This window comes from Nicotiana sylvestris, chromosome 3, assembly GCF_000393655.2.
Source record: "Nicotiana sylvestris chromosome 3, ASM39365v2, whole genome shotgun sequence".
NCBI lineage: Eukaryota > Viridiplantae > Streptophyta > Magnoliopsida > Solanales > Solanaceae > Nicotiana > Nicotiana sylvestris.
Genome location: NC_091059.1, coordinates 38,221,184 through 38,248,165, shown reverse-complemented (window position 1 = coordinate 38,248,165; position 26,982 = coordinate 38,221,184). Strand labels below are relative to the sequence as shown.

At 42.4% G+C, this 26,982-nt stretch overlaps 1 protein-coding gene across 1 annotated transcript; it reads left to right on the top strand.

Moving 5' to 3' along the window:
* Positions 1–3,509: 3,509 nt before the first annotated feature.
* LOC138887249 (uncharacterized) lies at positions 3,510–8,842 on the top strand. Its single transcript, XM_070168973.1, has 8 exons — positions 3,510–3,935; positions 4,308–4,548; positions 4,651–4,847; positions 5,067–5,252; positions 5,712–5,900; positions 6,664–7,003; positions 7,049–7,426; positions 8,409–8,842. Exons 1-8 carry the CDS (start codon positions 3,510–3,512, stop codon positions 8,840–8,842), a joined length of 2,391 nt encoding a protein of 796 aa, XP_070025074.1.
* The last annotated feature ends 18,140 nt before the right edge of the window (positions 8,843–26,982 follow it).

The following is a 26,982-nucleotide window of genomic DNA, read 5'->3' as shown; positions in this document are numbered from 1 at the left end:
TTCGAGGGGGGATCTTCTATCAGAAAAGACTCCCAACGTTCGAGGTCATTGGGAGCATGCCTCAAAGTTTATTTCTTTAACTAGAGAGGAGCACCTTGAGTCGGCGAGGAAGGACTGTGGATGGGGAGAAAAGGTAGTATTGTGCATACCTTCCCTAGAGAAGATCATTATGGACCATGCCGAGGCATTTTTGAACGTGTACACGCACCCCTTTACGTTGCCCCCCCCCTGATAGGGTTGTGCTCGACTTCTATTGAAAGTACCAGGTTACCTTGGCATAGATTCACCCGTTATTTTGGCGAATAGTATTGATTATGAGGTTTTTTGAGGAAGAAACAGGTCTTGAATTGACTCTTAGTCAACTCATCAGGCTGTATTGGCCCTTTCACCATCGAGGTCTGCTAACCCTGCGATGCTGATCCACCACGCCTTTTGTCATTGACGATGAAGAAGATAGAAATCGAGGATGGATGAGCCGATTAGTCCAAGTACAGACTGTCGATATTATCCATGTGGAGTTTTTGCCATTTCCTGAGGAATGGAATTTTAAACGTAAGTGGTACACTTGCGCCTTCATAGTTTTTCTTATGGCTAAGGCGGCCTCCGTAAATGCGCCTTCCTTTCCCTTTCTATAGCAACTTCATAGATGTCGTGCGAGGTACCCAATCTTCTAGATTGGGCTCGGAAGTTGGCAAACCACTCGGTCTACAATGAGCGTAAGTGGCGAGCTTTGTCCAAGGATAGGTGGGAGGCAAAACACCACGGTACGTGCTATGTGATTTGCTCCCCCTTCTCTCGGAAGGGCACTTTTTCTTTCTGCGTACTAACTTTGTCATCGTAGGCATTGGGGAGTCCCTTAGAAGTCATGCCCTCTATGAGAGGGAGAAAGACCGTCGGCTCCAGGACCGAGGGATAATAATAATAACCATAAGCAGAAAAGGCATTTGCAGGACGACACTGATTGTAGCAAGACGAGTCTGACCCGAAGGCTCAGAGAGGCGTATCGGCCGATCCTGCAGCACCCAAGATCTCTGGCTTTAGAAAAACGATCCCTCCTTCGCTACCATCTTCCTTTACCGTCGAAAGTACTTTGAGGAAAGAGGGTTCTTTGTCGCTGGCTTCTTCTCTCGTCGAAGGCACTTCGATGGATGTTCGATGCCAAGGGGTGCGTATATTGGGCGACCGTGTCCCAAACTAGGGCGGTTCTACCAGGGTAGATGGAGCTTGACCAGTAGATGTACGCTCAACTTTCGTGGAAGCTCAGCGGCTTTACTCGGAGGTAGGTTTTGGCTGTTCGTACTGGTTTTATAGTTTTGTAATCTTCACTTTCTTACCAAATTTCTCTTCCACAGGCTTTTAATAAGCTCAAATCTGAGCTGCTTCGCCGTGAGGCCATATTCCAAAAAGCCGTAGATGGGGAGAAATACCTTAGGCTTCTTTGCGATGAAAGGGAAGACGAGTTGGCACACTTGCGGTATGAGGCGTTGTTGGCCCAATAACATGTGAAGTTTTGAAGAATGACAAATAAACTCAGTCATGGACTAGGTCCATCTTGTGAAGCACAGTCATGATCAATCTATGCATGTGAGATGCACGTGAAGGAGATAAGTCCTACTGATCAAGCAGCAATATCTCCTGATCCGATCGAAAAGGTTACATATTAGATAAGAGGAGAAAGTCTCCTTATAATAAGAGAACACGATCTAGGATTAAGATAATGTTAGAGTTTGAGATCATCATGAACTCTTTTACAATAGAAGTTCAGCAATTGAGTCTGGACTAAACTCTGATTACTAACCTATTAAATGACAGTGATTGTTCTCTTTTACAGGTATTGCACATATGCAGAAGTGAAACTAAATTGAGAGAAAAAATCAAGGCAATTTTGCTAGCAATTTATGTGTGCACTCCCGAAGCTACTTGAACGAGATAGAAGAACAAGTTCTATTGTGTCTATCTTTTACAGAAGAGTTCGGGAGGATAACCCTTGTCGGTGGTTTAAAGTTGTACCTTTTAGCTTTCATAGAAGCAATTGTATTAGGTACCTAGAGTGTTCAAGTTATACCTAACTTGAAGTTGGAGCAACAGTTGAGGCTGTGTGCCATAACGGGATTAGAGTTAATCCTTAGGTTTACAAAGAGTTTTGTAAATGTTATTTTGGCTCAGTGATTTTAGTGGAAGTTTGGGAAAATCCTACTGAGTAGTAGGTCATGATTTTTTCACCGTTTGAGCCAGGTGTTTGCCACATACAAATCTCTGTATTTATTATTTTATGTACTTATTATTCCACAAACAATAGTAGTTAGAATACCTAGAAGAACCAGGTTCTTCTATAGCAAAAATTGGGTTCCACACAAATCACCCCCCCTCTTTTATGGTGTTGACGCTTAAAACATCAATTGGTATTAGAGCGGGTTATCCTTGAAGAGGCTAACACCTTAGGAAAAGATCAAAATGAGTGCACCACCTGGGAACTGGGAAGGGCAATCCATTGCTAGGCCTCAACTTTTTAATGGTCAGTACTATTCTTGGTGGAAGAACAGGATGAGGGATCACATCATAGGAGAAGACTATGAACTCTAAGACATAGTCACTGATGGTCCTCTAGAAACCATAAAGAAGAATGTTGAAGGAGTGGATGTGCCAAAGATAAAAGCTGACTACACTACTAAAGACTTGAAAAAATAGGAGAAGAATGCCAAGGCCAAGAAATGGCTTGTGTGTGGACTGGGTCCAGACAAGTACAGTAGAATTCAAAGTTGTACTATTGCTAAGAAAATCTGGGACACTTTGCAAGTGGCCCATGAAGGAACACCTCAAGTAAATAGGTCCAGAGGAACAAAGCTATATTCTCAATATGAGAATTTTACCATGAAGGAAGGAGAAACCATCCAAGAGATGTATACAAGGTTCACCACACTGACAAATGAACTTAAATCTCTTGGAAGGGTTATCCTTGAAGAAGACAAAGTTGAGAAGATTTTGACAAGGGTTCTGACAGTCTCTTGGGAAAGCAAAATCACTGCTATTCAGGAATCAGAGAATATTGCTACCCTCAAGCTGGATGAACTAATTGGAAACCTCACTGCCTATGAACTGAGAAGGCAAACCATGAAAATGGATGCACCGAAGAAGGAAAGAAGTCTGGCTCTCAAAATTGCTGAAGGTTCAGATTTGGAGGATGATGAAATGGATATGATCACAAAAGATTTCAAAAAGTACCTGATGAGAGGAAAGGGTTCTTCAAGAAGTACAACTTTCAACAAACCAAGGGCTCCTAAGAAATAGACCAATGATGTTTGCTACAAATGTGGTAAGACTGATCACATGATCAAGAACTGTTCTTAATGGGAAATTGAGTGGAAGAAGGAAAGGGCCGAACGAAGTAACAGGAAGAAGGAACCGGTTCAACCAAGAAGGATCAAAGGATTAACAAAGGCTATAGTTGCTGCCTAGGGAGAAACATCAGATGAGGACTTCGAAGATGAACTTGATATGAACAATCACTTATGGCCATCAGAGAATCAGATGATGAACAAGAGGTAAGTATCCTTCATCTCAAAGACAAGATTAAATTTCTGTCTAAAGAAAGGTTGTCTGAGCTATTGCTAGACTTCATTGATGAGTCTGAAATAATTAACAATGAGAAGGAAGATCTGTCTAGGGAATGCGTGATCCTAAAAGTCAAGTGCAAAAACCTAGAGTGTAGGGCTAATGAGAGTGAGAGTAAAAATGCTAAGTTAAAGAACCAGGTTCTTGAACTTGACATCAGTATCCTAGAACTTAGGTCTGAGAACATAAAACTGAAACTAGGAACAGGTAACAAGAAAGCTGACCACACACATCTCACTCTAGAAGAAAACTTGCGAAAAAAGAAAGATGAGTTGTACAGGAAGGATGAACAGATAAAAGTCTTAAAAGAAGATCTAGTGAAGGTAAAACATGAACTAGATAGAACTTGCAAATGGAACAAGGCTTCTTATGCACTTTCCTGGCTACAAGAACATCACAGTAGCAACAAAAGAGGACTTGGCTATGGAACTCAAGCACCTAAGTGGGATCCTAAAAGCAAGTGTCTCACTCTTCTTGAGAACAAAATCTACACACATTGTGGTAAGACTGGCCATTACAAAAATGAATGTAATGTAAAAGAAAAGGCGAGTAAAAAGAACAAAACTTTTGTTCAAGAGAAAAATAGGCTACCTAGGTAGGCTAAAACTAATTTGATTTATCCCTTTGCCTATAGAAAGTGACCCAAACTAGCTTCGTTTCCTAAGACTAACCCTTGATTTCGGGTCCAAATGAAGGGAAGTAGCCAAATATGGTACATGGATAGTGGTTGCTCAAAACATATGACTGGAAGCAAAAACCAGTTCCTTCCACTTGAGGACCTAAAGGGAGGTAATGCCTCCTTTGGAAAGTGGAAGAAATGTGAGATTATTGGGGTTGGAAAGGTAGGTATGACATATTATCACTCCATTGAGAATGTCTACTTGATAGATAGCTTGAAATACAGCTTGATCAGTGTGTCACAACTGTGTGACAGAGGTAACCTTGTAGCATTTACCTCTACTAAATGCTTTGTGATTAACCTTACCATTGACAAGATTGTTTTACAAGTAAAAAGAGTTAACAATATTTACATTGTAGATTTGTCTACTCTTTCAGAAAATGAACTCACCTGTCTAAGTGTATTGTATAATGATCCCCTCCTGTGGCACAAAAGACTTGGTCATGCTAGTCTGAATCAGCTAAACAAATTAGTCTATAAGGACTTGGTGATAGGGTTACCTAATGTCAAGTTCAAGGAAGACAAAGTTTGTGAGGCCTATGCAAGGGGGAATCAGGTAAGATCATCCTTCAAAAGTAAGAAAATGGTAAGCACAACCAAGTCGTTGGAACTGGTCCATATGGATCTCTGTAGTCCAATGAGAACCATGAGCAGAGGTGGAAAGAAATATGTAATGGTACTTGTTGATGATTATTCTAGATTTACCTTGGTACTATTTCTAACATCTAAAGATGAAGCATTTGACATGTTTATTGCTTTTGTCAAAAAAACTCAGAAACAATTAGGAAATCAACTTGCATCCATTAGGTCTAATCATGGAACTGAATTTGAAAATGCTAAGTTTGTTGAATTCTATGATGAGAATGGTATAGATCATAACTTCTATTCCCCTAAGACTCCTCAACAAAATGGAGTAGTTGAAAGAAAGAAAAGGACTCTTGAAGACATGGCTAGGACTATGGTTCTTTCTAGTAAACTGCCCCACAGCTTCTGGGCAGAGGCTGTAAACACTGCATGTTACATTATCAATAGATGCATGATTAGACCTCTTGTAGAGAAGACTCCCTATGAGTTACTTAAAGGGAGAAAACCAAATATATCCCATCTTAGGGCATTTAGATGCAAGTGCTTTGTGCACAATAATGAAAAGGACTCCCTAGGTAAGTTTGATCCCAGAAGTGATGAGGGAGTATTCTTGGGATATTCTTCACATAGCAAAGCATATAAAGTGTTCAATAAAAGAACTTTGTGTGTAGAAGAAAGTGCGCATGTAGTGTTTGATGAAACTAACATTCTTTCTAAGAGATAGGAACATAAAGAGGAAGCTATTGGATTGGTGAAAGATTTGATAGAAGCCTTAGCATAAGTTAAAGTGGCACCAAAAGAAGGAACATGTGATGGAACAGGTTTTTCCATTCAGGGCAACCTGATAGGAGGAACTGATCAAAGAGGAATTGAAACAAAACCCCTAAAAGAATCTGTTTATAACCCTATTCCTCAGCAACAAAGCATGGGAGAAACGTCTAGAAGAATCCAATTGGTTGTGAAACCTTACAAGTATCAAAGTTCTCATCCTATTGAGAACATTATCACTGATCCAACACCTGGAGTCAAAACTAGATCACAATTAAAGAATTTGTGTGCTTTTGATGCCTTTTTATCTCTTATTGAACTTTAAAATGTTGTTGAGGCTTTGTAGGATGCAGATTGGTTGAATGCAATGCAAGATGAACTCAATCAGTTCGAGAGAAGTCAAGTCTGATATCTAGTTCCAAGACCCAATGACAGATCAGTTATCGGTACGAAATGGGTCTTCAAAAACAAACTTGATGAAGATGGAACAGTTATAAGAAACAAGGCAAGACTGGTGGTCCAAGGTTACAGCCAAGAGGAGGGCATAGATTATAATGAGACTTTTGCTCCAGTTGCAAGACTAGAGGCAATAAGACTCCTCATAGCCTTTGCAGCACACATGAAATTCACTCTTCATCAGATGGATGTCAAAAGTGCCTTCCTGAATGGCTACCTAAAAGAAGAACTGTTTGTAAAACAACCTCCAGGGTTTGAGAGCAAGGAATGTCCTGAGCATATGTACAAATTAGACAAGGCTCTCTATGGACTCAAGCAGGCTCCAAGAGCATGGTATGAACGACTGTACAAATTTCTACTTGAACATGGGTACAAAAGAGGTAAAATTTATAGTACCTTATTCATAAGGGAAAAAGGTAATGATCTCCTTGTGGTACAAATATATGTTGATGACATAATCTTTGGGGCCACCACTGATAAGCTGTAAGGATTTTGCAAAATTAATGGGAAGTGAGTTTGAAATGAGTATGATTGGTGAGCTTAACTTCTTTTTAGGCTTACAGATCAAACAAAGACCAAATGGAACCATGATCCATCAGCAGAAGTATGCAAAAGAGCTTATCAAAAACTTTAAAATAGAGGAATCAAAGGAAATAGGCACCCCCATTACAACTGCCACAAAATTAGACATTGATGAACCTGGTTCATCAGTTGATCAAAAGTTGTATAGGGGTATGATTGGTTCACTCTTGTATCTAACTGCTAGCCGACTTAACATAATCTTCAGTGTAGGGCTTTGCGCTTGTTTCCAGGCCAATCCAAAAGAGTCTCACTTAACTGCTATCAAGAGGATACTAAGACACTTGAAAGGCACCACTGATCTGTGTCTTTGGTATCCCAAAGGTAGTAATTTCAGTCTAGTAGGATATGCTGATGCTGATTATGCAGGTTTCCTTGTGGATAGGAAAAGCACCTCAGGTATAGCTCACTTTCTTGGTTCATGTATTGTATCCTGGGCCACTAAAAAGCAAAATTCAATGGCCTTATCCACTGTTGAGGCTGAATATGTTGCTCCTGCATCTTGTTGTGCTCAGTTGTTTTTGATCAAACAGCAGCTGGTAGATTTTGGCATTGAAGTTGGTTGCATTCCTATATTCTATGATAACACTAGTGCTATAAGTATGACAAAGAGCCATGTTCATCATAAGAGGACTAAGCACATAGATGTTAGACACCACTTATTAAGAGACTACGAGAAAGGATTGATCTCCATAGAATTATGTGCTACTGATAAGCAAATTGCTGACATCTTCACTAAAGCACTGAGTAGAGAAAACTTTGAGAGGAACAGGTTGGAATGAGGGATGATTAAGATTACCTAATAGGTCCAGCTCAGAATGCAAAAAAAATGGAAAAAAATTTTTGGCTAGGAATTCTAAACTTGTGTAAATATCTCAATTAATTCTTACTCAGCTTCATACTTTAATTAGTATACTCCTGTACATGTGTTTATATGACTCAGTGATCTCTTACAAAATTTTCTCTATTATAGCATTTGGGGCATGCTCAAGAGAGTTCTAAATGAAGAACCTGGTTCATCAGTATGGGTTCATATGAAAGCTCAGGTATATTTTCTATACTCTGCACAATTAGAAAGATTAATAATTTAATCATGGGTAGAAGTCCTATACTTATCAAATTTCTATAAAATTCTATCCGTTAGCATTGAACCAGTTCCGTCCACCTAGAACCCTAACCCGTAAGTTTTGCCTAATATCTAGGGAAGCCAAATAGATCATTCAAAATCTTGAATTTCAGGTTGATTAGACTCCTATTTGACCACTGCAAAAGGTTGTCGTTACTTATTAAATGTGTAATTCCTTTAAATACACATTTTTTCTACAAACTTCATCATAACTCCAAACCGTCAAAAGCTCTTCTTCACTTTTGCTTGCTCTCTTCTCCAAAATTCCCAGATTCTCTCAAGAAACCAACAATCATGTCTAACCCACAAGAAAATTCTGGAACTCCTCCAACACCATCTCTCTCAAATTCATCCTCATCTACTCCACCCAGTGTATCCCCAAAACCTAGACTACGAAAGGTGAAAATGCTTGCTCGAAAGACTAGCATCTGGGGCTCTGAGGAAGGCTTTAAATGAAATGTTGAAAGCAATCCAAGTGAAAGAATGCCAAGCTCCAAATTTCGACTCCAACTCCGAGTCTGAATCCTTTCAATCCGTAATTGAGGGGGAAGGACATGGGTCTTCTGACTTTGAAAAGATTCAAGAATCTCCTTTTGAGGTAAGTGCCTGAGAAATGTTGGAGTGGAGGTAAAAAGAATTTTGAAAAAGAAAAAGAGAGAGAAGGTGCGTGTGGTGCTGAGAGGGGAATTGGAAAAATTATAGTGCCTGCCATCTGTGGGGTTGAACATGAAAGGGTAGAAGAGAGTGACATGAAGTCAGGGGGAAGTGGTTCTGGGGAAGCTGCTGAGGGGTTGGTTCATATGAGCACACGGAGAGATGAACCTGTTTCATCTACTGAAGAGACCCTAACTGATCTACTGAAAAAGGTTGGGGCAAGCTATGACCCTAAGAAACGCATAACTCCCACAACAAAAGCCCCAAATGTTTCTAAGCCTTCCAAAAAAATAAAGGCTTCATCTCTAACACCTACTGCCTCCTCATTTCCAAGGGGTAGAGCCATAAGAAGCAGGGTGAAACAAAGTGAAGATGATCTATAAAGGGCCTTAGAAGAAAGTAAGAAAAAGAAAAAGGATAAAGGAAAGGGAAAGATTGCATAATCCTTAGAGGCTGTTGAGGAAAAGGAGATGGAACTGGTCCATCAAGAAAGGGGTACAACAGTGGAGGTTCCTACACCCAAGCCTAAAAATCCCAAGACCTCTTCCAAGAAGTCTTCCTGTGCCTGTGGCTGCTGAACCCACACTAGCCAAGAGGACAAGATCTGTAGTGAAAATCAAAAAATTAAATGTTTCTGATGATGATGACTAGAGTGGAGAAGAAGAATAAAATGATTCTGAGAAGGAGCAAGACAAGCTTGCAATTTTTGGCAGAAGAAAGATTTTAAAGGGTAGACTGTTGAAGGACCTGGTGGAACCAGGAATGATGAGATTGGTGGATGCTTTAGTTGCTCAGGGATGGAAGGACATGGTCCTTCAGATGGATGGTAGGCTAGCCAGAAATGAGCTGATTGAATTTATGGCCAATGCTTCTGTTAAAGATGGAGTCATTAGTAGCCTGGTGAAAGGAGTTCAAGTGCAGTTTGATGCAAAAAGCTAAGAGAGATTCTAGACAAACCCTCTGAAGGGTTTGAGGACTATTCAAGGAAAAGGTGGACATGCCTGGACTCCCTCCCTACTTCCCTTGAAATCACCAAAAGGTTTTGTGATTCAGAAGAGGTGACTGAAGCCAAGGCTATGCGGAAAAGTGAAATGAGGCCTGAGCACAAGGTTGTATTTGAATTTGTCAACAAGTGCTTATTGCCCAAACATGAGAGAAGACATACTGCTAACTACATGGATCTGGTTCTTATAGAGTGCCTAGAGAGAGGAAAGCAAATCAACTGGCCTGCCTTCATTATCAAACTGCTAGACAAAGTCATAAATGGCTCTAGAGCTCATGCTACTCCATATGGCTTCATTCTAACCACAATTTCGTACATGATAAATGTGCCTCTGAAGAAATGGGAAATTGCTTCGAGCAAGGAACACTTTGGCATAAAAACTCTTCTTGCATGTGACTATTAAGTCAATGCCATCCCCATTGAACCTGGTTCATCCCAAAAGACACCCATCAACAACAAAGTTAGGACTCTGGTTCAGGAATGTGCATCCAAGGATACTGAAATTTCTAGGCTCAAGGCTCGTGTGGTTAAAGTGGAAACTGAGAGGGATGGACTTAGAACTGAGCTTGCCAAAGAAAAGGAGAAGAATGATGGAATACTTCAGAACATGCTGAATCTTTTCCAAACTCAAACCCAACCCTCCAGTTCCTCCAAGCCTTAGGATTCCTAGCTTCTGTCTCCTGAACTTGTTCAGTACCCCCAGTGACCCAGATTAGGGATTTTTCTGTTTTTTCGCTCATGGTTTGAATGTTTCTCTTTCTTTTTGTGGATTTTAGGTGGCAACATATCTTTATCAATGATAACTGTTGTTTTCTCTTGTTCAATGATTAATATATCCTTGATAGTTTAAATATGTTTGTTTGATTGCACTTGCAGTTGCCCCAGTGGCCATGAGTACTTATTAAAATTGGGGTATCACACTTCGTATGCAACTTTTCGATGATGCCAAAAGGGGGAAGAGATATTGTATATTGTGCTTTACACATTCTGAAAATAAGTGATATTTATAACCTAATTAACCTGGTCCTTGATGATAAGTGAATTTTCTAAGTTTAGTATTGATGGTTAAGCTGAGTTCTTATAGGATTCAAATCAGTTAAAAGCACAGAGTTTGTCATCATCGAAAAGGGGGAATTTGTTGGCCCAAGAACAGGTGAAGTTTTGAAGAATGACAAATGAACTCAGCCATGGACCAAGTCCATCTTGTGAAGCACAGTCATGATCAATATATGCATGTGAAAGAGATATGTCATACTGATCAAGTAATAATATCTCCTGATCATTTCGGAAATATTGCATATTAGATAAGGGGAGAAAGTCTCCTTATATGAAGAGAACACGATCCAGGATAAAGATAGTGTTAGAGTTTGAGATCATCATAAACTCTTCTACGATAGAAGTTTAGCAATTGATTCCCGATCAAACTCTGATTATTAACTTATTAAATGACAGTGATTGCTCTCTTTTACAAGTATTGCACATAAACTAAATTGAGAGCAAAAAGCAAGGCGATTTTGCATGCAATTTATGTGTGATTGTGTGTGCACTCCCGAAGCTACTTGAATGAGATAGAAGAACCAGTTCTATTGTGTCTATCTTTTACTCTAGTTCAATTGTAGTAGGTGGTTTAAAGTTGTACCTTTCAGCTTTCATAGAAGCAATTGTATTAGGTACCTAGAGTGTTCAAGTTATAGCTAACTTGAAGTTGTCGAAATAGTTAAGGATGTGTGCCACAACGGGATTAGAGTTAATCCTTAGGTTTACAAAGAGTTTTGTAAATGTTGTATTGGCTTAGTGATTTTAGTGGAAGTTTGGGAAAATCCTACTGAGTAGTAGGTCGTGGTTTTTTCACCTTTTGACCTAGGTGTTTTCCATGTAAAAATCTCTACGTTCTTTATTTTATGTACTTATGATTCTGCAAATAGTAGTAGTTAGAACACGTAGAAGAACCAGGTTCTTCTATAGTGAAAATTGGGTTCCACACAAATCACCCCCCTCTTGTGTGGTATTGCCGCTTAAAACATTAGGTGTGTGGCAGTCTGAACTCCGAAAGCTACCTCGAGGAATAGGTAATTTCCGTTTCAAAGGAGTGCGCATTTCTTCTTCTATCCTCCAAGGCTAATATTTCGTTTACTTTAGTTGAAGAAAAATACGGAGGAACTGGAACGCCTTAGGAACAAAGTTGGTCAAGCCAAGTTCGAGCGCAATAGGCTAAAGGCTCGGGTGGACACCCAGGTATCGGCTAAGAAGTTTGCTTTGGCCAAGGCTTACATCCTCGAAGTGCAACTTCACAATGCTCACGAGAATAATTTGGTCCGAATAGATATGATTCCTCGGCTCGAGTCCGAGCTCTTGAAGATAAATTCCGAAGTCGTAAATGCCTAGGCTAAAGCCGTAACAATCCGAACTAAGGTTGATAAAAAGGTGGTTGTCTATTTGCAGGATGCTGCCGATGCTTGTGCTGAGCTAAGGAGGGCTCTAGACTAGGAGAGTAGGAATAAAGATTACGTGAGGTGTAAATCTCGGAGAGAAACCCTCGAGGGATTCATGCCAGGGGCTTCGATCTCTCGGAAGAGATAATGTAGGGGAAGGCGAAAAAATATGATGCCAAGTTCCTTCTGTCTGATGCCGAAGATGGCGAGAAAGAGGTCGACGGACCATAGTCCCCAAGGGGGACATGGATTATATTAGGCCTTTCCTTCCTTGTTTTGCGTAGAGTGCTTTCAAAGGACTTTGTAAATAAAGCTTTTATTCTCTCACATATATGTATAAAAGGAAGCCTCGCGGTTTTATTTTTCACGCATTTCTCTTTGCCTTGATTTTATCCAGATGAACTGGTCTTCGAGTTAAAAGGAACCCTCAGATTCATGGTATGGCCCTGGGGCTCATTGCTTTGGCCCGTAAGCTCTTACGCTCTTGGTCGGTATGACCTTTTAGTATAATCCAGTGTTTGAGCTCTTATGCTTCTGCACCTAGGCATATTTAGTTAACTGTTTTGGGTTCAATCTCTGAGTCGGGTATCGACTCGAGCTCATTCGACCCTCAAGTTTTTGAATTTAAGGCTGGCCCTTGGGCTCTTATGCGTTGGGTCAGTACGACCTTTTGTATGGGCTAGCGACAGTGGCTCTAACGCATTGGGTCGGTACGACCTTTTGTATGGGCTGGCAACGGTGGCTCTTACGCGATGGGTCGGTACGACCTTTTGTATGGGTTGGCAATAGTGTCTCTTTCGTGTTGGGTTGGTACGACCTTTTATATAGGCTTTATTTTTCCCTCGTTTGGAATTATGTTTGCCTCGCTCTTCTACGGTTCGATAGAAACCTCAATTGTGAGTCGTTATATGGCAATGACCGAGCACCTAGGGAGGCTTGGCACGGTGGCTGAGTATCTCGAAGCCTTATAGTTTGGAGCTGACATGGTCGAAGCTCTTTTGCCTATGTTGAGGGTAGCCTATTTAACCGGTTCTTTTCGAAGTATTTTTGAAGTAATTGAAGGCATGTGATTTTAATGGATTTAATCATGTCCTATGTTACCACTACAACCACGTCAATACTCATTAATGGAACACGTACTTCCTACTTCACTCCTACACGAGGAATTCGTCAAGGGGATCTCATGTCTCCTTACATCTTTATTATGTGCATGGACATGCTTCCCGTATGATTAATCAGTCAGTTGACTACCTAAATTGGCATCCCATGCGCATTTCCAAACATGGCCCGCATATATCCCACCTTTTCTTCGCTGACGATCTCATGCTTCTGTAGTTAACATGCAAAGCTGTCATGCTATTATTGATATTTTAAATCATTTCAATCAAATATCTAGTCAAAAAATTAACTTTCTACGATCTTTTTTTTCTAAAAATTGCTTCGCTACTAACAAAAACTTTGTACTTCAATAAAAAGCGACGGTCGAGCATCCCCGAGTCATGTTAGTTTGGTTGGTACAGCCTTGTGACCATAGTCATTTGTGTTTGGATGGAGCCTTTCAATCCCCGAGTGAAGTAGTTTCAGCGTCTATATCGAGGATATGCCTTTTAGGGGTCTTACAAGTTCGATATTTAGCCTTAACTTTAACACTAAGTTTATTCCTTTAGTAAGGTCTTACGAGTTTTACATGCCTTTGAGATCTTACATTTTTGGCTACTTGGTACAAGTATGGGTCATGCCTTGCTTGAGGTCTTAAAGATATTATCAGTTGGTATAAGTGTGGTTCATGCCTTTCTTGAGGTCTTACAGATATTGTTATTGCTTTAGATAGGTCTTACGAGACTTAGGTTGCCCGCACGTGGTCTTGTGGCCTCGGGTTTTGATAAGTCGATGGGGGGGCGATTGGTGGAAATCCTCGAGTCATCGAGGGTTTCTTGGCTCGGGAGCCATTACTTGTAAACTTGGTATTGCCTCATTGAGGGCTTAGGATTTCAGGGTTTCCGACTCGGAGGTCATGTATCCTTGAAATTTCGATACCAGTCCCCAAGTGTTCGGGACGTTTTTGGCTCTAACGCTATTTTGTGATCTTGATGTTGCCTCATTGAGGGCTTATGAGTTTGAAGCTATGACTCGGGGGTCAAACGGCTTTGAGTTATTGACGCCAGTCCCCGAGTATTGGGGACATTTTTTGGCTCTAGTGCCATTTTTTGCAAAAAATACCGAGCTTCCTTGAAATGCGAAATGCTTTGATGGAGGGGAAAGTGTTCTTTGATTACTTGGTACAAGTATACACGTTTTTACTGTTACAGTCTCGGTTGCTCTATGCGAACATGGCTCGTTCGACCGTTTGGCCCGATACATTATTTTCTTATCGAGACCCCACTTAGTGTATCTTGGCTTCTCCGAGACTTCATTTAGTGCATCTTGGATTCTCCGAGTAGGTGACCTTCTGGGGGGATGCCCCATAGTATTTGAGGTTGCTTGCAAAAGAAGCCTTGCATACTTGTTGGGTCTTCCTTAGGTAGCATATAGATGTTTCCTCGTTAAAAATCACGCCGGTAAAACTCTTATTGGGATAAAACCCGATCGAAGGAAAAGAGTGCTACGCATGGTTTTGAAACCTAAGGCTTTCGAGTTGGGAAGCGCTTCGGCCGTTTCGATCGGATACCTGCATTTAAGTTAGTAAAAAATGTAACTAAAAAGGGGATATGGCCATACCTTAGTGCTGACGGCGCTTCAGATCTCGATGTGATTCAATCGTTTGTTATGAGGACTCGATACGGTCCTTTGTTTTGTTTAGTCAGGTGTAGCTGAGAGAGTAGCTTGTTATCGCTATTTTACTTTTTGTTTATCCTTTGGCTCCTTCGAAGGTGGAGGTACTGGTGTTGGCATCACGTCGTGTACTGCAAACATCTCCCTTGTTGCATGTTGTTCCCAGTACACAATTTTTTTTCTGTCCTTTGTTAGGAACTTCATCATTTGATGAAGGGTTGATAGTACTGCGCTCATACAGTGTATCCATGGCCTTCCGAGCAAGGCATTGTATCTCATGTCTCCTTCGATGACACAGAATATGACATTTTGGGTTGTGCCAGCCACGTTGACTGGGAGGGGATTTCCCTTTTCGTTGTTTCGCTCGCCATATTGAATCCATTGAGGACTCGAGAGACAAGCACGATTTGGTCAAGCAGTCTGAGCTGCTCTACCACCCTCGACCTGATAATGTTGTCGAGCTACCTGTATCCACAAGTACACGTTTAATTTGAAATGTATTTACAAGGAAAGAGATTACCAGTGTGTCGTTGTGAGGCTGAGACAAGGTCTCTATGTCCTCGTCGCTGAATGTGAGATCATCCTCGGGTATGTAACCCTGAGTTTGCTTTTCTCTGGTGATGGATATTTTTGTTCTTCTGATCATGGGTTCTTGTGGGGCATCGATGCCTCCCAAGATCATGTGGATGACATGTTGTGGCTCATTTGTTTTGTTCATCTTGGTCGCCTCTCTTTCCCGAAATTGATTTTTGGCCTGGTCATTGAGGAATTCTCGAAGGTGACCTTTACTGAGTTGTCGGGCTACTTCATCCTGGAGCTGGTGGCAATCCTCAGTCAGGTGGATGTGCGTGTTGTGAAATTCACACACTAAATTATGATTTCTTTGCGAAGGATCTGATTGTACAAGCCTTGGCCACCTGGGGTCTCTTATTTTACTGATGGTGAACACGATATCTGAAATATCGATGTTTAAGTTGTATTTCGATAGGCAGGGTGCCTCCATCGGCCCTGTGTGCCTATCGAACCCGACTCTGTTGATGAGTCCTCGAGGGTTCTGCCCTCGGTCCATTCTTCAATCATTCTGGGGCATGTTGCGCCTCGGGGTGTTTCTCCTGTCTTCGGTGTATGGCTGGTACCTTTCTTTGTTTGGCTTTGACTCCTTCGCTAGAAGCCTGTCTGGGTATACTGAGCCCGAGGTGGCTCCTAATTGGTCGTCCTCTACCCTGATTTTTGATTGATATCAGTTGTGAACATCTGACCAAGTCACGACAGGGTATTTAACCAAATTCAGCTTCAACTGTTTTGAAGCCACCGAGCTTCGTTTGTTCAAACCTTGAGTGAAAGCTTGCACCGCCCAGTCATCCGAAACTGCTGGTGGTTCCATTCGTTCCATTTGGAAGCGAGATAAGAACTCTCCTAGCATCTCATTCTCCCTCTGCTTGATCTTGAAGATGTCGGATTTCCTTGTTTCTACTTTGATGGCACAAGCATGTGCCTTTATCAAATAATCTGCCAGCATGGCAAATGAATCTATCAATTTTTGGGCTAGGTTGTGATGCCACATCATTTCCCCTTTTGAAAGTGTTTCTACGAACCTTTTCTATAGGACAAATTCAATCACGTCGTCCTTTAGTTCGTTGCCCTTCACTACACAAGTGTAAGCAGTGACGTGTTCGTTGGGGTCCGAGGTTCCATTGTACTTTGGAAGGTCTGGCATCCTGAACTTCTTCAGAATGGATTTTGGAGCTGCTTCCTGCGGGGACTGCTTCTGTATGAACTTTTTTGAATCCACACCCTTCAAGATAGTGGGGTGCGCCCGAAATTTGGTTGACCCTGGAATTGTAGGTCTTGACCTTCTTTTCGTTGGCTTCTATCTTTTTCTCGCCCGATTAGATCCTCTTTGTGAGGTCTTAGAGCATCTTTATGATGAAGGGGTCGGCTGCCGACCCGTTGTTACTTGATCTTTTTGGTGCCCGTTCGGTCCGAGGGGCTGTTCCCTGGGCCGCTGTACTTGGGGTTTTTTGGTGGCTCTGCAACTGAGCGATTGCCAGCTATTGTGCCTGCAACATCTCAAAAATAATGTGAAGGCTGACCTCATGTTTCTCCCGAGCTGGGTTTTTTGGATTTCTTGTTGATCTCCTAGATGTACGCTCCTATTAGTGTGGGAGCTTATATTGACGTGTTGGGCATCGCGTGAGACCGCGTCCACGGGAATTGGTTCTGGTGTGTTCTTATGGTTTCGTGGTGGTACACCAACACCTGGAACATCCACACCATTCTCTCCATGGTCCTCCAGATTGTTATTCACTGAGTTAGACATTTTGACCTGAAATCAAAGATCTTGGACAAGAAAAAGTGTGAAAAGGTAACCTGCGTTATGTAGTTAAACCAGCAAGAAAATAATGACTATTATTTTTAGCCCCACGGTGGACGCCAAACTGTTTACCGTGAAAATGGTAATAACAATTTAATTTTATTTTGTGGTTCTAAAAATACGTGATCTATTTTTATGCTAGTTGGTAGGTAATGGATGCTAAGTGAAAGATTAGAAAGAAAGATTACAGCTTGGAGGTGAAATGATAATCAAACCAAATGGCTGGAGATCTGGGCCTCAAGCTCGCGTATATGGCCTCGAGGTCGAGTCAGATTGTCACGCCCCCAGTTCTTCCTCCGTGAATTGTCGTGACGGCACATAGTCTCTACGACTAGGTAAGCCTAACAAATGTAGAAAATAAACGAAACTTGCGGAAGAAATAATCAAAGTCAAAAATAACCGAATGAAACAATATTTAAAATGCAGCTCGACATATACAACACAACTTCTTAGAATCTAATACACTATCCCAAAACCTAGAAACTCACGGAACCATAAAGCTTTGAATGTCTAACAGTGTCTAACTCCAGAATATCTAACAAGGAAAAGAAATACAGAAGGGCAAATATTTCAAAGCTAGAATAGAAGGGACTCCTCGATCTACGGACATGGCAGATGTAACTCGAAGTCTCTAGAGCAGTCGCCTCGCCTCACGGGTGGTAGGACTGAGTCGACGTACCTGGATCTGCACATGAAAAACATGCGCAGAAAGGGCATGAGTAGACCATAGCGGTACTCAATAAATGCCAAGCCTAACCTCGGTCGGGTAGTGATGAGGAAGTTCAGGGCCCTACTGAGGTTAAATAAAATATAAAGTTTGATAGTGTAGAACAAAACAATATAAATAAATGCAGCAGTAAAAGTAACACATGATATAAAAGGGAAACAAAAACTATTACAGAGACAAGGTAAACACAGAAAGAAATACAACTTAGCACCAAAATAACAATTGGGGATCTCCCAGGATATCGTCCTGTAGTCCTAAATATACATATCCAATGGATCTCCTGGGATCCCGTCTCGTAGTCCAACTCATAGTACGCGGGGATCTACCAGAATCCCATTTTGTAGTCCCAAATGTAAATACCTAACACTGGGGGGAATCTACCGGGTGCAGTCCCACAGTTTCATATAACTGTGCAGGGTGATCTACCGAAATCCCACATCCGTACTCCAAAATATAAACAGACAAGGGGGAGCTGTTGGAATCCCACATCCGTAGTCCCAATATAAATACACAGCAGCAATAGGAAGGTATTCAGAAATGTCAAATTTCATATTAAGGCAAACAAATAAGTCTAGCCTAGCATGCTGCACAGAATTCAGGTAAAGCAGTTTGACCAATAAAGCAACTAAATCAGTTAGACATGCTTTCCTAAACTAACAACATGCTTAATACTGCAAGTAATAAAAATAGGAGAGAAAACATACTAGTAATTACTTAACGAAAAACCGGATTCCAACATGTAGCACAAGTACGCACTCGTCACCTCACGTACAAGGCATTTCAGTTATCAACAATACCAAATCCTAAGGGGAGGTCCCCCACACAAGGTTAGACAAGCTACTTACCTCGAACCTGCTCAATAATCAATCTGAAACCATGCTCCTGCCACGAGTACTTGACTCCAAATGGCCCGAATCTATTCAATTCAATTTCATAATGTAAATAACACTTTAAGTAACTGATTCTAAAAAGAAATTCTAAGCTAATACGCGAAATTAGGTAAAATGACCAAAATGCCCATCGGGCCCACATCTCAGAATCGGATAAAATCTATATTTTCAAAATCTTCATACTTTCACGAGTTCATACATACCAAAATTATCCAAATCGAATGTCAAATTCCCAACCAAAAGTCGAATTCTAGGTCTAAACACATTCTTCCAACTTTTCCCCAATTTTCATCTCCAATCCGAATTTAAATGATTAAACTAACTATAGATTGATGGAATATAACTAGAAAGGGTTAAAGTAATGTTACCCAATGATCTCCACATCAATTTCCTCTCAGAATTGCCCTCTCCCGAGCTCCAAATCAAATTTCTAACTTTTGAAACTAAACCCTCAAAATTTCATATTTCTGCCCAGTTGTTACCGCATCTGCGGTCCTGGGACCGCTTTTTCGGTCCCGCTTTTGCGGAACCATTGTCGCATCTGTGACTTCTCACTTAAGGCTCGATTTTCGCATCTGCGGCTATCCTTTCGCAAATGCATGGCCGCTTCGGCGGTGAAGACCCCGCTTCTGCGGTCCCTGCTTCCTTTCCTCCTTTTCCGCTTCTGCGGTTACTCTGCCGCTTTTGCGGCTCTGCACCTACGGAACCCAAACCTCATGTGCAGTTATGACAGAAACCAGCTGAAGCTGCAACTCCCAAACTCCAAAAATCCTTCCGTCAACCATATAAAATCATCCTGAGGCCCCCAGGAGCTCAACCAAACCTACCAACATATTCCATAACATTATTCAAACTTGTTCCAACCTTCGGAACACTCAAAACACATATTTTTCATTGGATTGAAGCCTAAGAATCCCAAAAACTCTAAAAATACTCTTTCGATCAAACAATCTATCAAACATCCTTCGAATTACCTGAAATTTTGCACATACGTCACATTCATCACTATGGAGCTCCTCAAACTTCCGGAAATCCATTCCGACCCTCGAATCAAAATCTCACTATCGCACCGGAAACTTCAAAATTCGACCTTTCGGCATTTCAAGCCTAAATTAGCGATGGACCTCCAAAACACAATTCGAACATGCCCCTAAGCCCGAAATCACCCAACGAAGCTAACAGAACTATCAGATTTCCATTCCGAGACCGTCTTCACGCTTTTCCAACTACGGTCAACTTTCCAACACTTAAGCTCTCATTTAGGGACTAAGTGTCCCAAAACTCTCCGAAACTCAAAACCGAACGTCTCGGTTAAATCAAAATTACAGAAATAAACTCAGGGAAAACAGTTAATAAGGGATCGGGGCGTTAATTCTTAAGATGACCGGCCGGGTCGCCACATCCTCCTACACTTAAACATTCGTTCGTCCTCGAACGAGCATAGAGACATACCTAATGTAGTGACAAGATGAGGGTAACGGCTGCGCATATCCTGCTTGGTCTCCCAGGTTGCCTCCTTGACCCGTTGAACCCCTACTAAACCTTCACTGATGAAATGTTCTTTGACCTCAGCTTTCTAACCTGCATGTCCAATATTGCCACTAGCTCCTCAATATAGGATAGATCCTTGTCGAACTGGACTGAACTGAAATCCAACATATGCGACATATCACCATAATACCTTCGGAGCATCGAAACATAAAATACTGGATGAACTCCGGCCAAGCTGGGAGGTAAGGCAACCTCATAAGGGCCAATAAACCTCGAACTCAACTTCCCTTTCTTCCCAAATCTCATAACGCCCTTTATAGGCGAAACCCGAAGCAGAACCCGCTCTCCAGCCATATAGGAAACATCACGAACCTTCCGGTTCGAATAACTCTTATGTTTGGACTGGGCTGTATGGAGTCTATCCTGAATCACCTTAATCTTCTCCAAGGCATCCTGAACCAAGTCTGTGCCCAACAATCTAGCCTCACCCAGCTCAAACCAACCCACCTGGTATTTACAGCGTCTCCCATATAAAGTCTCATACGGTGCCATCTAAATGCTGGATTGATAGTTGTTGTTGTAAGCAAACTTCTCCAATGGAAAGAACTGATCCCAAGGCCCTCCAAACTCGATCACACACGCACGGAGCATATCCTCAAGAATCTGAATAGTGCACTCGGACTGTCCATCCGTCTGAGGGTGAAATGTTGTACTCAACTCCACCCGAGTACCTAACTCATGCTGAACGGCTCACCAGAATCATGATGTGAACTAAGTACCTCTATCTGAAATGATGGACACTGAAATACCATGCAGACGAACAATCTCCCAGATAAAAATCTACACCAACTGCTCCGAAGAATAAGTAGTACACACAGGATGAAATGAGTGGACTTGGTCAGCCGATCCACAATTACCCAAATAGCATCGAACTTCCTCAGAGTTCGTGGGAGCCCAACTACAAAGTCCATGGTGATCCGCTCCCACTTCAACTCCGAAATCTCTATCTGTTGAAGCAACCCACCCGATCTCTAGTGCTCATACTTCACCTGCTGATAGTTGAGACACCGAGCTACGATTCCAACTATATCTTTTTTCATCCGCCTCCACCAATAGTGTTGTCTCAAATCCTGATATATCTTCGCGGCACCCGGATGGATGGAATACCGTGAACTATGGGCCTCCTCTAGAATCAACTCTGAAAGCCCATCAACATTGGGTACACAAATCCGACCTTGCATCCTCAATACCCCATCATCACCAATAGTCACAACTCTGGCATCACCGTGCTGAACCTTGTCCTTGAGGAGAAGCAAATGAGGGTCATCATACTACCGCTCCCTAATACGATCAAATAAGGAAGACCGAGAAACCACGCAAGCTAGAACCTGACTAGGCTCCGAAAGATTGAATCTCACAAACTGGCTGGTTAAGGCCTGAACATCCATCACCGTAGGCCTTTTGATGCTGGTAAATATGAAAAACTCCTCAAACTCTCCGCTCGGAGACTCAAGGCATCGGCCACCATATTGGCCTTTCCCGGGTGATACAAAATAGTGATATCATAATCCTTCAGCAAATCTAACCATCTCATCTGGCGCAAATTTAGACCCTTTTACTTGAACAGGTGCTGCAAGCTCCGATGGTCAATATAAAACTCACAGGGAACCCCGTATAAATAATGGCGCCAAATCTTCTATGCGTGAACAATGGCAGCTAACTTAAGGTCGTGGACAGGGTAATTCTTCTCATTTATCTTCAACTGTCTGGATGCGTAGGAAATCACCCTACCGTCCTACATCAACACCGCTCCGAGGCCAATCCGCGAGGCATCACAATAGACAGTATAAGACCTCGAACCTGTAGGCAGTATCAAAATTGGGGCTATAGTGAAAGCTGTCTTGAGCTTCTGGAAGCTCGCCTCACACTCCTCCTTCCACTGCAATGGAGCACCCTTCTAGGTCAACCTTGTCATAGGGGCTGCAATCGATGAAAACCCCTCCATAAAATGACGGTAGTAGCTCGCCAAACCAAGTAAACTGCGGATCTCTGTAGCTGAGGATGGTCTGGGCGACCTTTGCACGGCTTCTATCTTCTTCGGATCCACCTGAATACCCTCACTCGATACCATGTGGCATAAGAATGCCACTGAATCCAACCAAAACTCACATTTCGAGAACTTAGCATATAACTTCTTCTCTCTCAAAGTCTGAAGCACAATACTCAGGTGCTGCTCATGATCTTCCCGACTCCAGGAATACACCAGAATATCATCAATAAGACAATGATAAACGAGTCAAGATATGGCCGGAACACACTGTGCATCAAATGCATAAAGGCTAGTGGGGCATTGGTCAGCACAAATAATATGAGAAGGAACTCGTATTGACCATACCAAGTCCTGAAAGTAGTCTTCGGGATATCTGGCTCCCGAATCTTCAACTGATTGTAACCTGAGCGCATATAAATCTTAGAAAACACCTTTGTGCCCTGTAGATGGTCAAACAGATCATCAATATGAGGCAAATGATAACAGCTATTCACTGTAACCTTGTTCAACTAGAGATAATCAATACACATATGCATAAAACCATCTTTTTTCTTCACAAACAAGACAGAAGCACCCCAAGGTGATACACTGGGCCGAATAAAACCATTATCAAGCAATTCCTGTAACTGATCCTTCAACTCAGGAAGAGCCATACGATAAGGAGGAATAGAAATGGGCTGAGTGCCCGGTAACAGATCAATGCCAAAATCAATATCTCTATTAGGCGGTATGCCCGGAAGATCAGCTGGAAACACATCGGGAAAATCCCATACTACTGGAACTGAATCAACTGAAGGGGTATCAATACTGACATCTCTCACAAAACCTAAATATGTGTCACACCCCTTCTCAACCATACACTGAGCTTTAAGTAAAGAAATAACTCTACTGGGAGTGTGATCTAAAGTACCCCTCCACTCAACACGCGGCACACCTAGCATAGCCAGCATCACGATTTTGGCGTGACCATCAAGAATAGCATATTGGGGCGACAACCAGTCCATGCCCAAGATAATATCAAAATCTACCATTCTAAGCAATAATAAATCGACTCTGGTCTCAAAACCACTAAGAGCAGCCAAACATGACCGACAAACGCGGTCCATAACAAGAAAATCTCTCACGGGAGTAGAAACATGAACAAGGGAACTCAAGGAATATCGAGGTACACCCAAATGCGGAGCAAAGTAAGAAGACACATAAGAGTAAGTGGAGCCTGGATCGAATAAAATCGATGCATCTCTGTGACAAACCAGTATAATACATGTGATGACAGAATCGGAGGCAACAACCTCGGTACGGGCAGGAAGGGCATAGTATCAGGCCTGGCTTCCCTTTCTAGGGCGACCTCTACCTCCCTGACCTCTACCTCTAGTTGGCTGAGCAGGTGGGGTAGCAACTAGAGCTGTAACCATAGCCTGAGAACTCTGCGGGCACGCTGTGGCTGGGAAGTCTATGAAGGTGCACACCTCCCAAGTCTGGGGAAATCCCTCACCATATGGCATGTGTCACCACACTAAAAACAATCTTTGGGAGGATGTGGTGGCTGTCACTGGCACGGGTCAGGTCAGCTGGACTGACCTCTGAAAGAACCCCACGTAGGAGGCGCACTAGAAACCGGCGGTGCATAAAAAGGCTCCTAAGGCCTAGGAGGAGCTGTAATACCATTGGCTGCTGGAAGAGCTGAATGAACGGGGCAACTCATATAACCCTTACCATGATGACCTGCTACTGGGGCACGAGCACCAGAGAAATGGCCCGACTCTCGAGACCTCTTGGCCTCCCTCTCTTCTCTCTCCCAAGAATGCATACCCTCAATCCTCCTAGCAATGCTCACCCCCTGCTGATAAGAAATATCCATCTCCAACTCACGAGTCATGCTAAACCTAATGGTGAAAATAAGGCCCTCAATAAATCGGCAAACCTTCTCACAAACAGTAGAAACTAAGGCTGGTGCATGCCTAGCCAAACTAGTGTAACGGATAGCATACTCTGAGATAGTCATAGAACCATGGCGCAAATGCTCAAACTTTGCGCCCCATGTGTCCCTAAGGCTCTGGGAACATACTCTCTCAGGAACAAATCTGAAAACTGAGTCCAAGTCAGTGAAGCAGCCTTATCCAGACTGTCTAACTCATAGGTGCGCCACCACTCTAGCGGCTCCTCGAAGTTGGAAGGAAGTGAAGGAAACCCCGCTCGATCCTAATATACCCATGGTACAGATAATGAGGTAACATACATCTAGAAATCCCAGAGCATCCTCCGATGCTAGACCACTAAATACAGGAGGCTTGTACCTCTTGAACCTCTAAAGCCTCAGCTCCTCCTCCTCGGTAGCCGCTACCCTGCCCTCGGGCTGAACTGGCACTGCAGGTGGTACAAGAATAATCTTAGGGACCTACTTAACATGCACGCGCTTCTCAAGAGTGTGGGCGGTGGGAGTCTGTGCTCCTTCCCCGGCCTAAGACGTAGTAGTAGCAAGGGGAATCAACCCGGCCTGAGCCAAAGTGGAGTACATGCTCATGAACTGTGCAGAGTCTCCTGAAGAGCTGGAGTAGTAGTAGCAGTAGGCATATCAGGTGCCTGGACTCCGGCTGGAACTGCTGGTGGTACCTTGGCGGCAGCTCGCGCAGGTGCTCTAGCTGCACCACGTGCGCGTTCTAGGCCTCTACCCCAGCCCCGGCCTCTAACGGCTGCAGTAGGGGTGTGGGTGTCTGATTATCTCGGGTAGTACGAGTACTCACCATCCGTGAGAGAATAGAAGACAGAAGTTTAGAATTTTGATGTCAAAATATCACGCGACAAGGAAATCAAATGAAGTGGAATTTTTCTAACAGTTACATAGCCTCTCGTAGATAAGTACAGACGTCTCTGTACTGATCAGCGAGACTCTAATACACCGGCTTGTTATCCATGACTAATATGAACCTAGAGCTTTGATACCAACTTGTCACTACTCTAGTTCGCCCTCCGTGAACTGTCGTGATGGCACCTAGTCTCTACGACTATGTAAGCCTAACAAATGCAGGAAATAAATGAAACTTGCAGAAGAAATAATCAAAAGCCAAAAAATATCCGAATGAAACAATATTTAAAATGCAGTTCGGCATATACAACACAACTTCTCAGAATCTAATACACTATCCCAAAATATGAAAACTCGCAGAACCACAAGTCTTTGAATGTCTAACAGTGTCTAACTCCAAAATATCTAACAAGGAAAAGAAATACAGAAGGGAAAATATTTAAAAGCTAGAATAGAAAGGGACTCCTCAGTCTGCGGACGCGGCAGATGTACCTCGAAGTCTCTAGAGTAGTCGCCTCACCTCACAGGTGGTAGGACTGAGTCGATGTACCTGGATCTGCACATGAAAAACATTCGTAGAAAGGGCATGAGGACACCACAGTGGTATTCATTAAGTGCGAAGCCTAACCTCGATTGGGTAGTGACGAGGAAGGTCAGGGACCTACTCGATGATGAAACTAACTATAGATTGCTGGAATATAACTAGAAAGGGTTAAAGAATTGTTACCCAATGATCTCCTCTTCAATTTCCTCTCAGAATCGCCCTCTCCCGAGTCCCAAATCGAATTTCCAACTTTTGAAACTAAACCTTCGAAATTTCATATTTCTGCCTAGTTGTTACCGCATCTGCGGTCCTGCTTTTGCGGAACCATTGTCGCATTTGCGACTTCTCATTTAAGGCTCAATTTACGCATCTGCAGCTATCTTTTTGCAGATGCGTGGCCGCTTCTACGGTAAAGACCTTGCTTCTGCGGTCCCTGTTGTCTTTCCTCCTTTTCCGCACCTGCGGAACCCAAACCGCACGTGCAGTTATGAAAGAAACCAGCTGAAGCTGCAACTCCCAAACTCCAAAAATCCTTCCGTCAACCATACGAAATCATCCTGAGGCCCCGGGACCTCAACCAAACCAACCAACATATCCCATAACTTCATTCAAACTTGTTCCAACCTTCGGAACGCTCAAAACAACATCACAACACCTATTTTTTATTGGATTCAAGCCTAAGAATCCCAAAAACTCTAAAAATATGCTTTCGATCAAAAAGTCTATCAAACCTCATTCGAATAACCTGAAATTTTGCACACACATCACATTCATCACTACGGACCTACTAAAACTTCCTGAATTCCATTCCGACCCTCGGATCAAAATCTCACTATCACATCGGAAAGTTCAAAATTCGACCTTTCGGCATTTCAAGTCTAAATTAGCTACGGACCTACAAAACACAATCCAAACACGCCCCTGAGCCCGAAATCACCCAACGGAGCTAACAAAACCATCAAATTTCCATTTTGAGGTCGTCTTCACACTATTCCAACTACGGTCAACTTTTCAACACTTAAGCTCTCATTTAAGGACTAAGTGTCCCAAAACCCTCCAAAACTCAAAACTGAACGTCCCGACAAACCAAAATAGCAGATATAAAATCGGGGAAGCAGTTAATAAGGGATCAGGGCGTTAATTCTTAAGACGACTGGTCGGGTCATCACACAGCTGGCTGACTTAAAACAATCGAGGGAGTAAGAACAGTTCTGAGAGCTGCAATGATGGCTCTTTATGACAAATGATAAGCAGTAAATGAAGAACAATAAATAGAACACGATGAATATTAGCAATAAATAGAAGTAATGAGATCAAGAGAATATATTAGAGAGCAGAGAGAATGTTCTCATGTATTTAAGATTGAGCATCAGGTGTCTACAAAATGACAAGCATCCCCTTTTTATATGAGGGGGAATTCTAACATTGTACAAA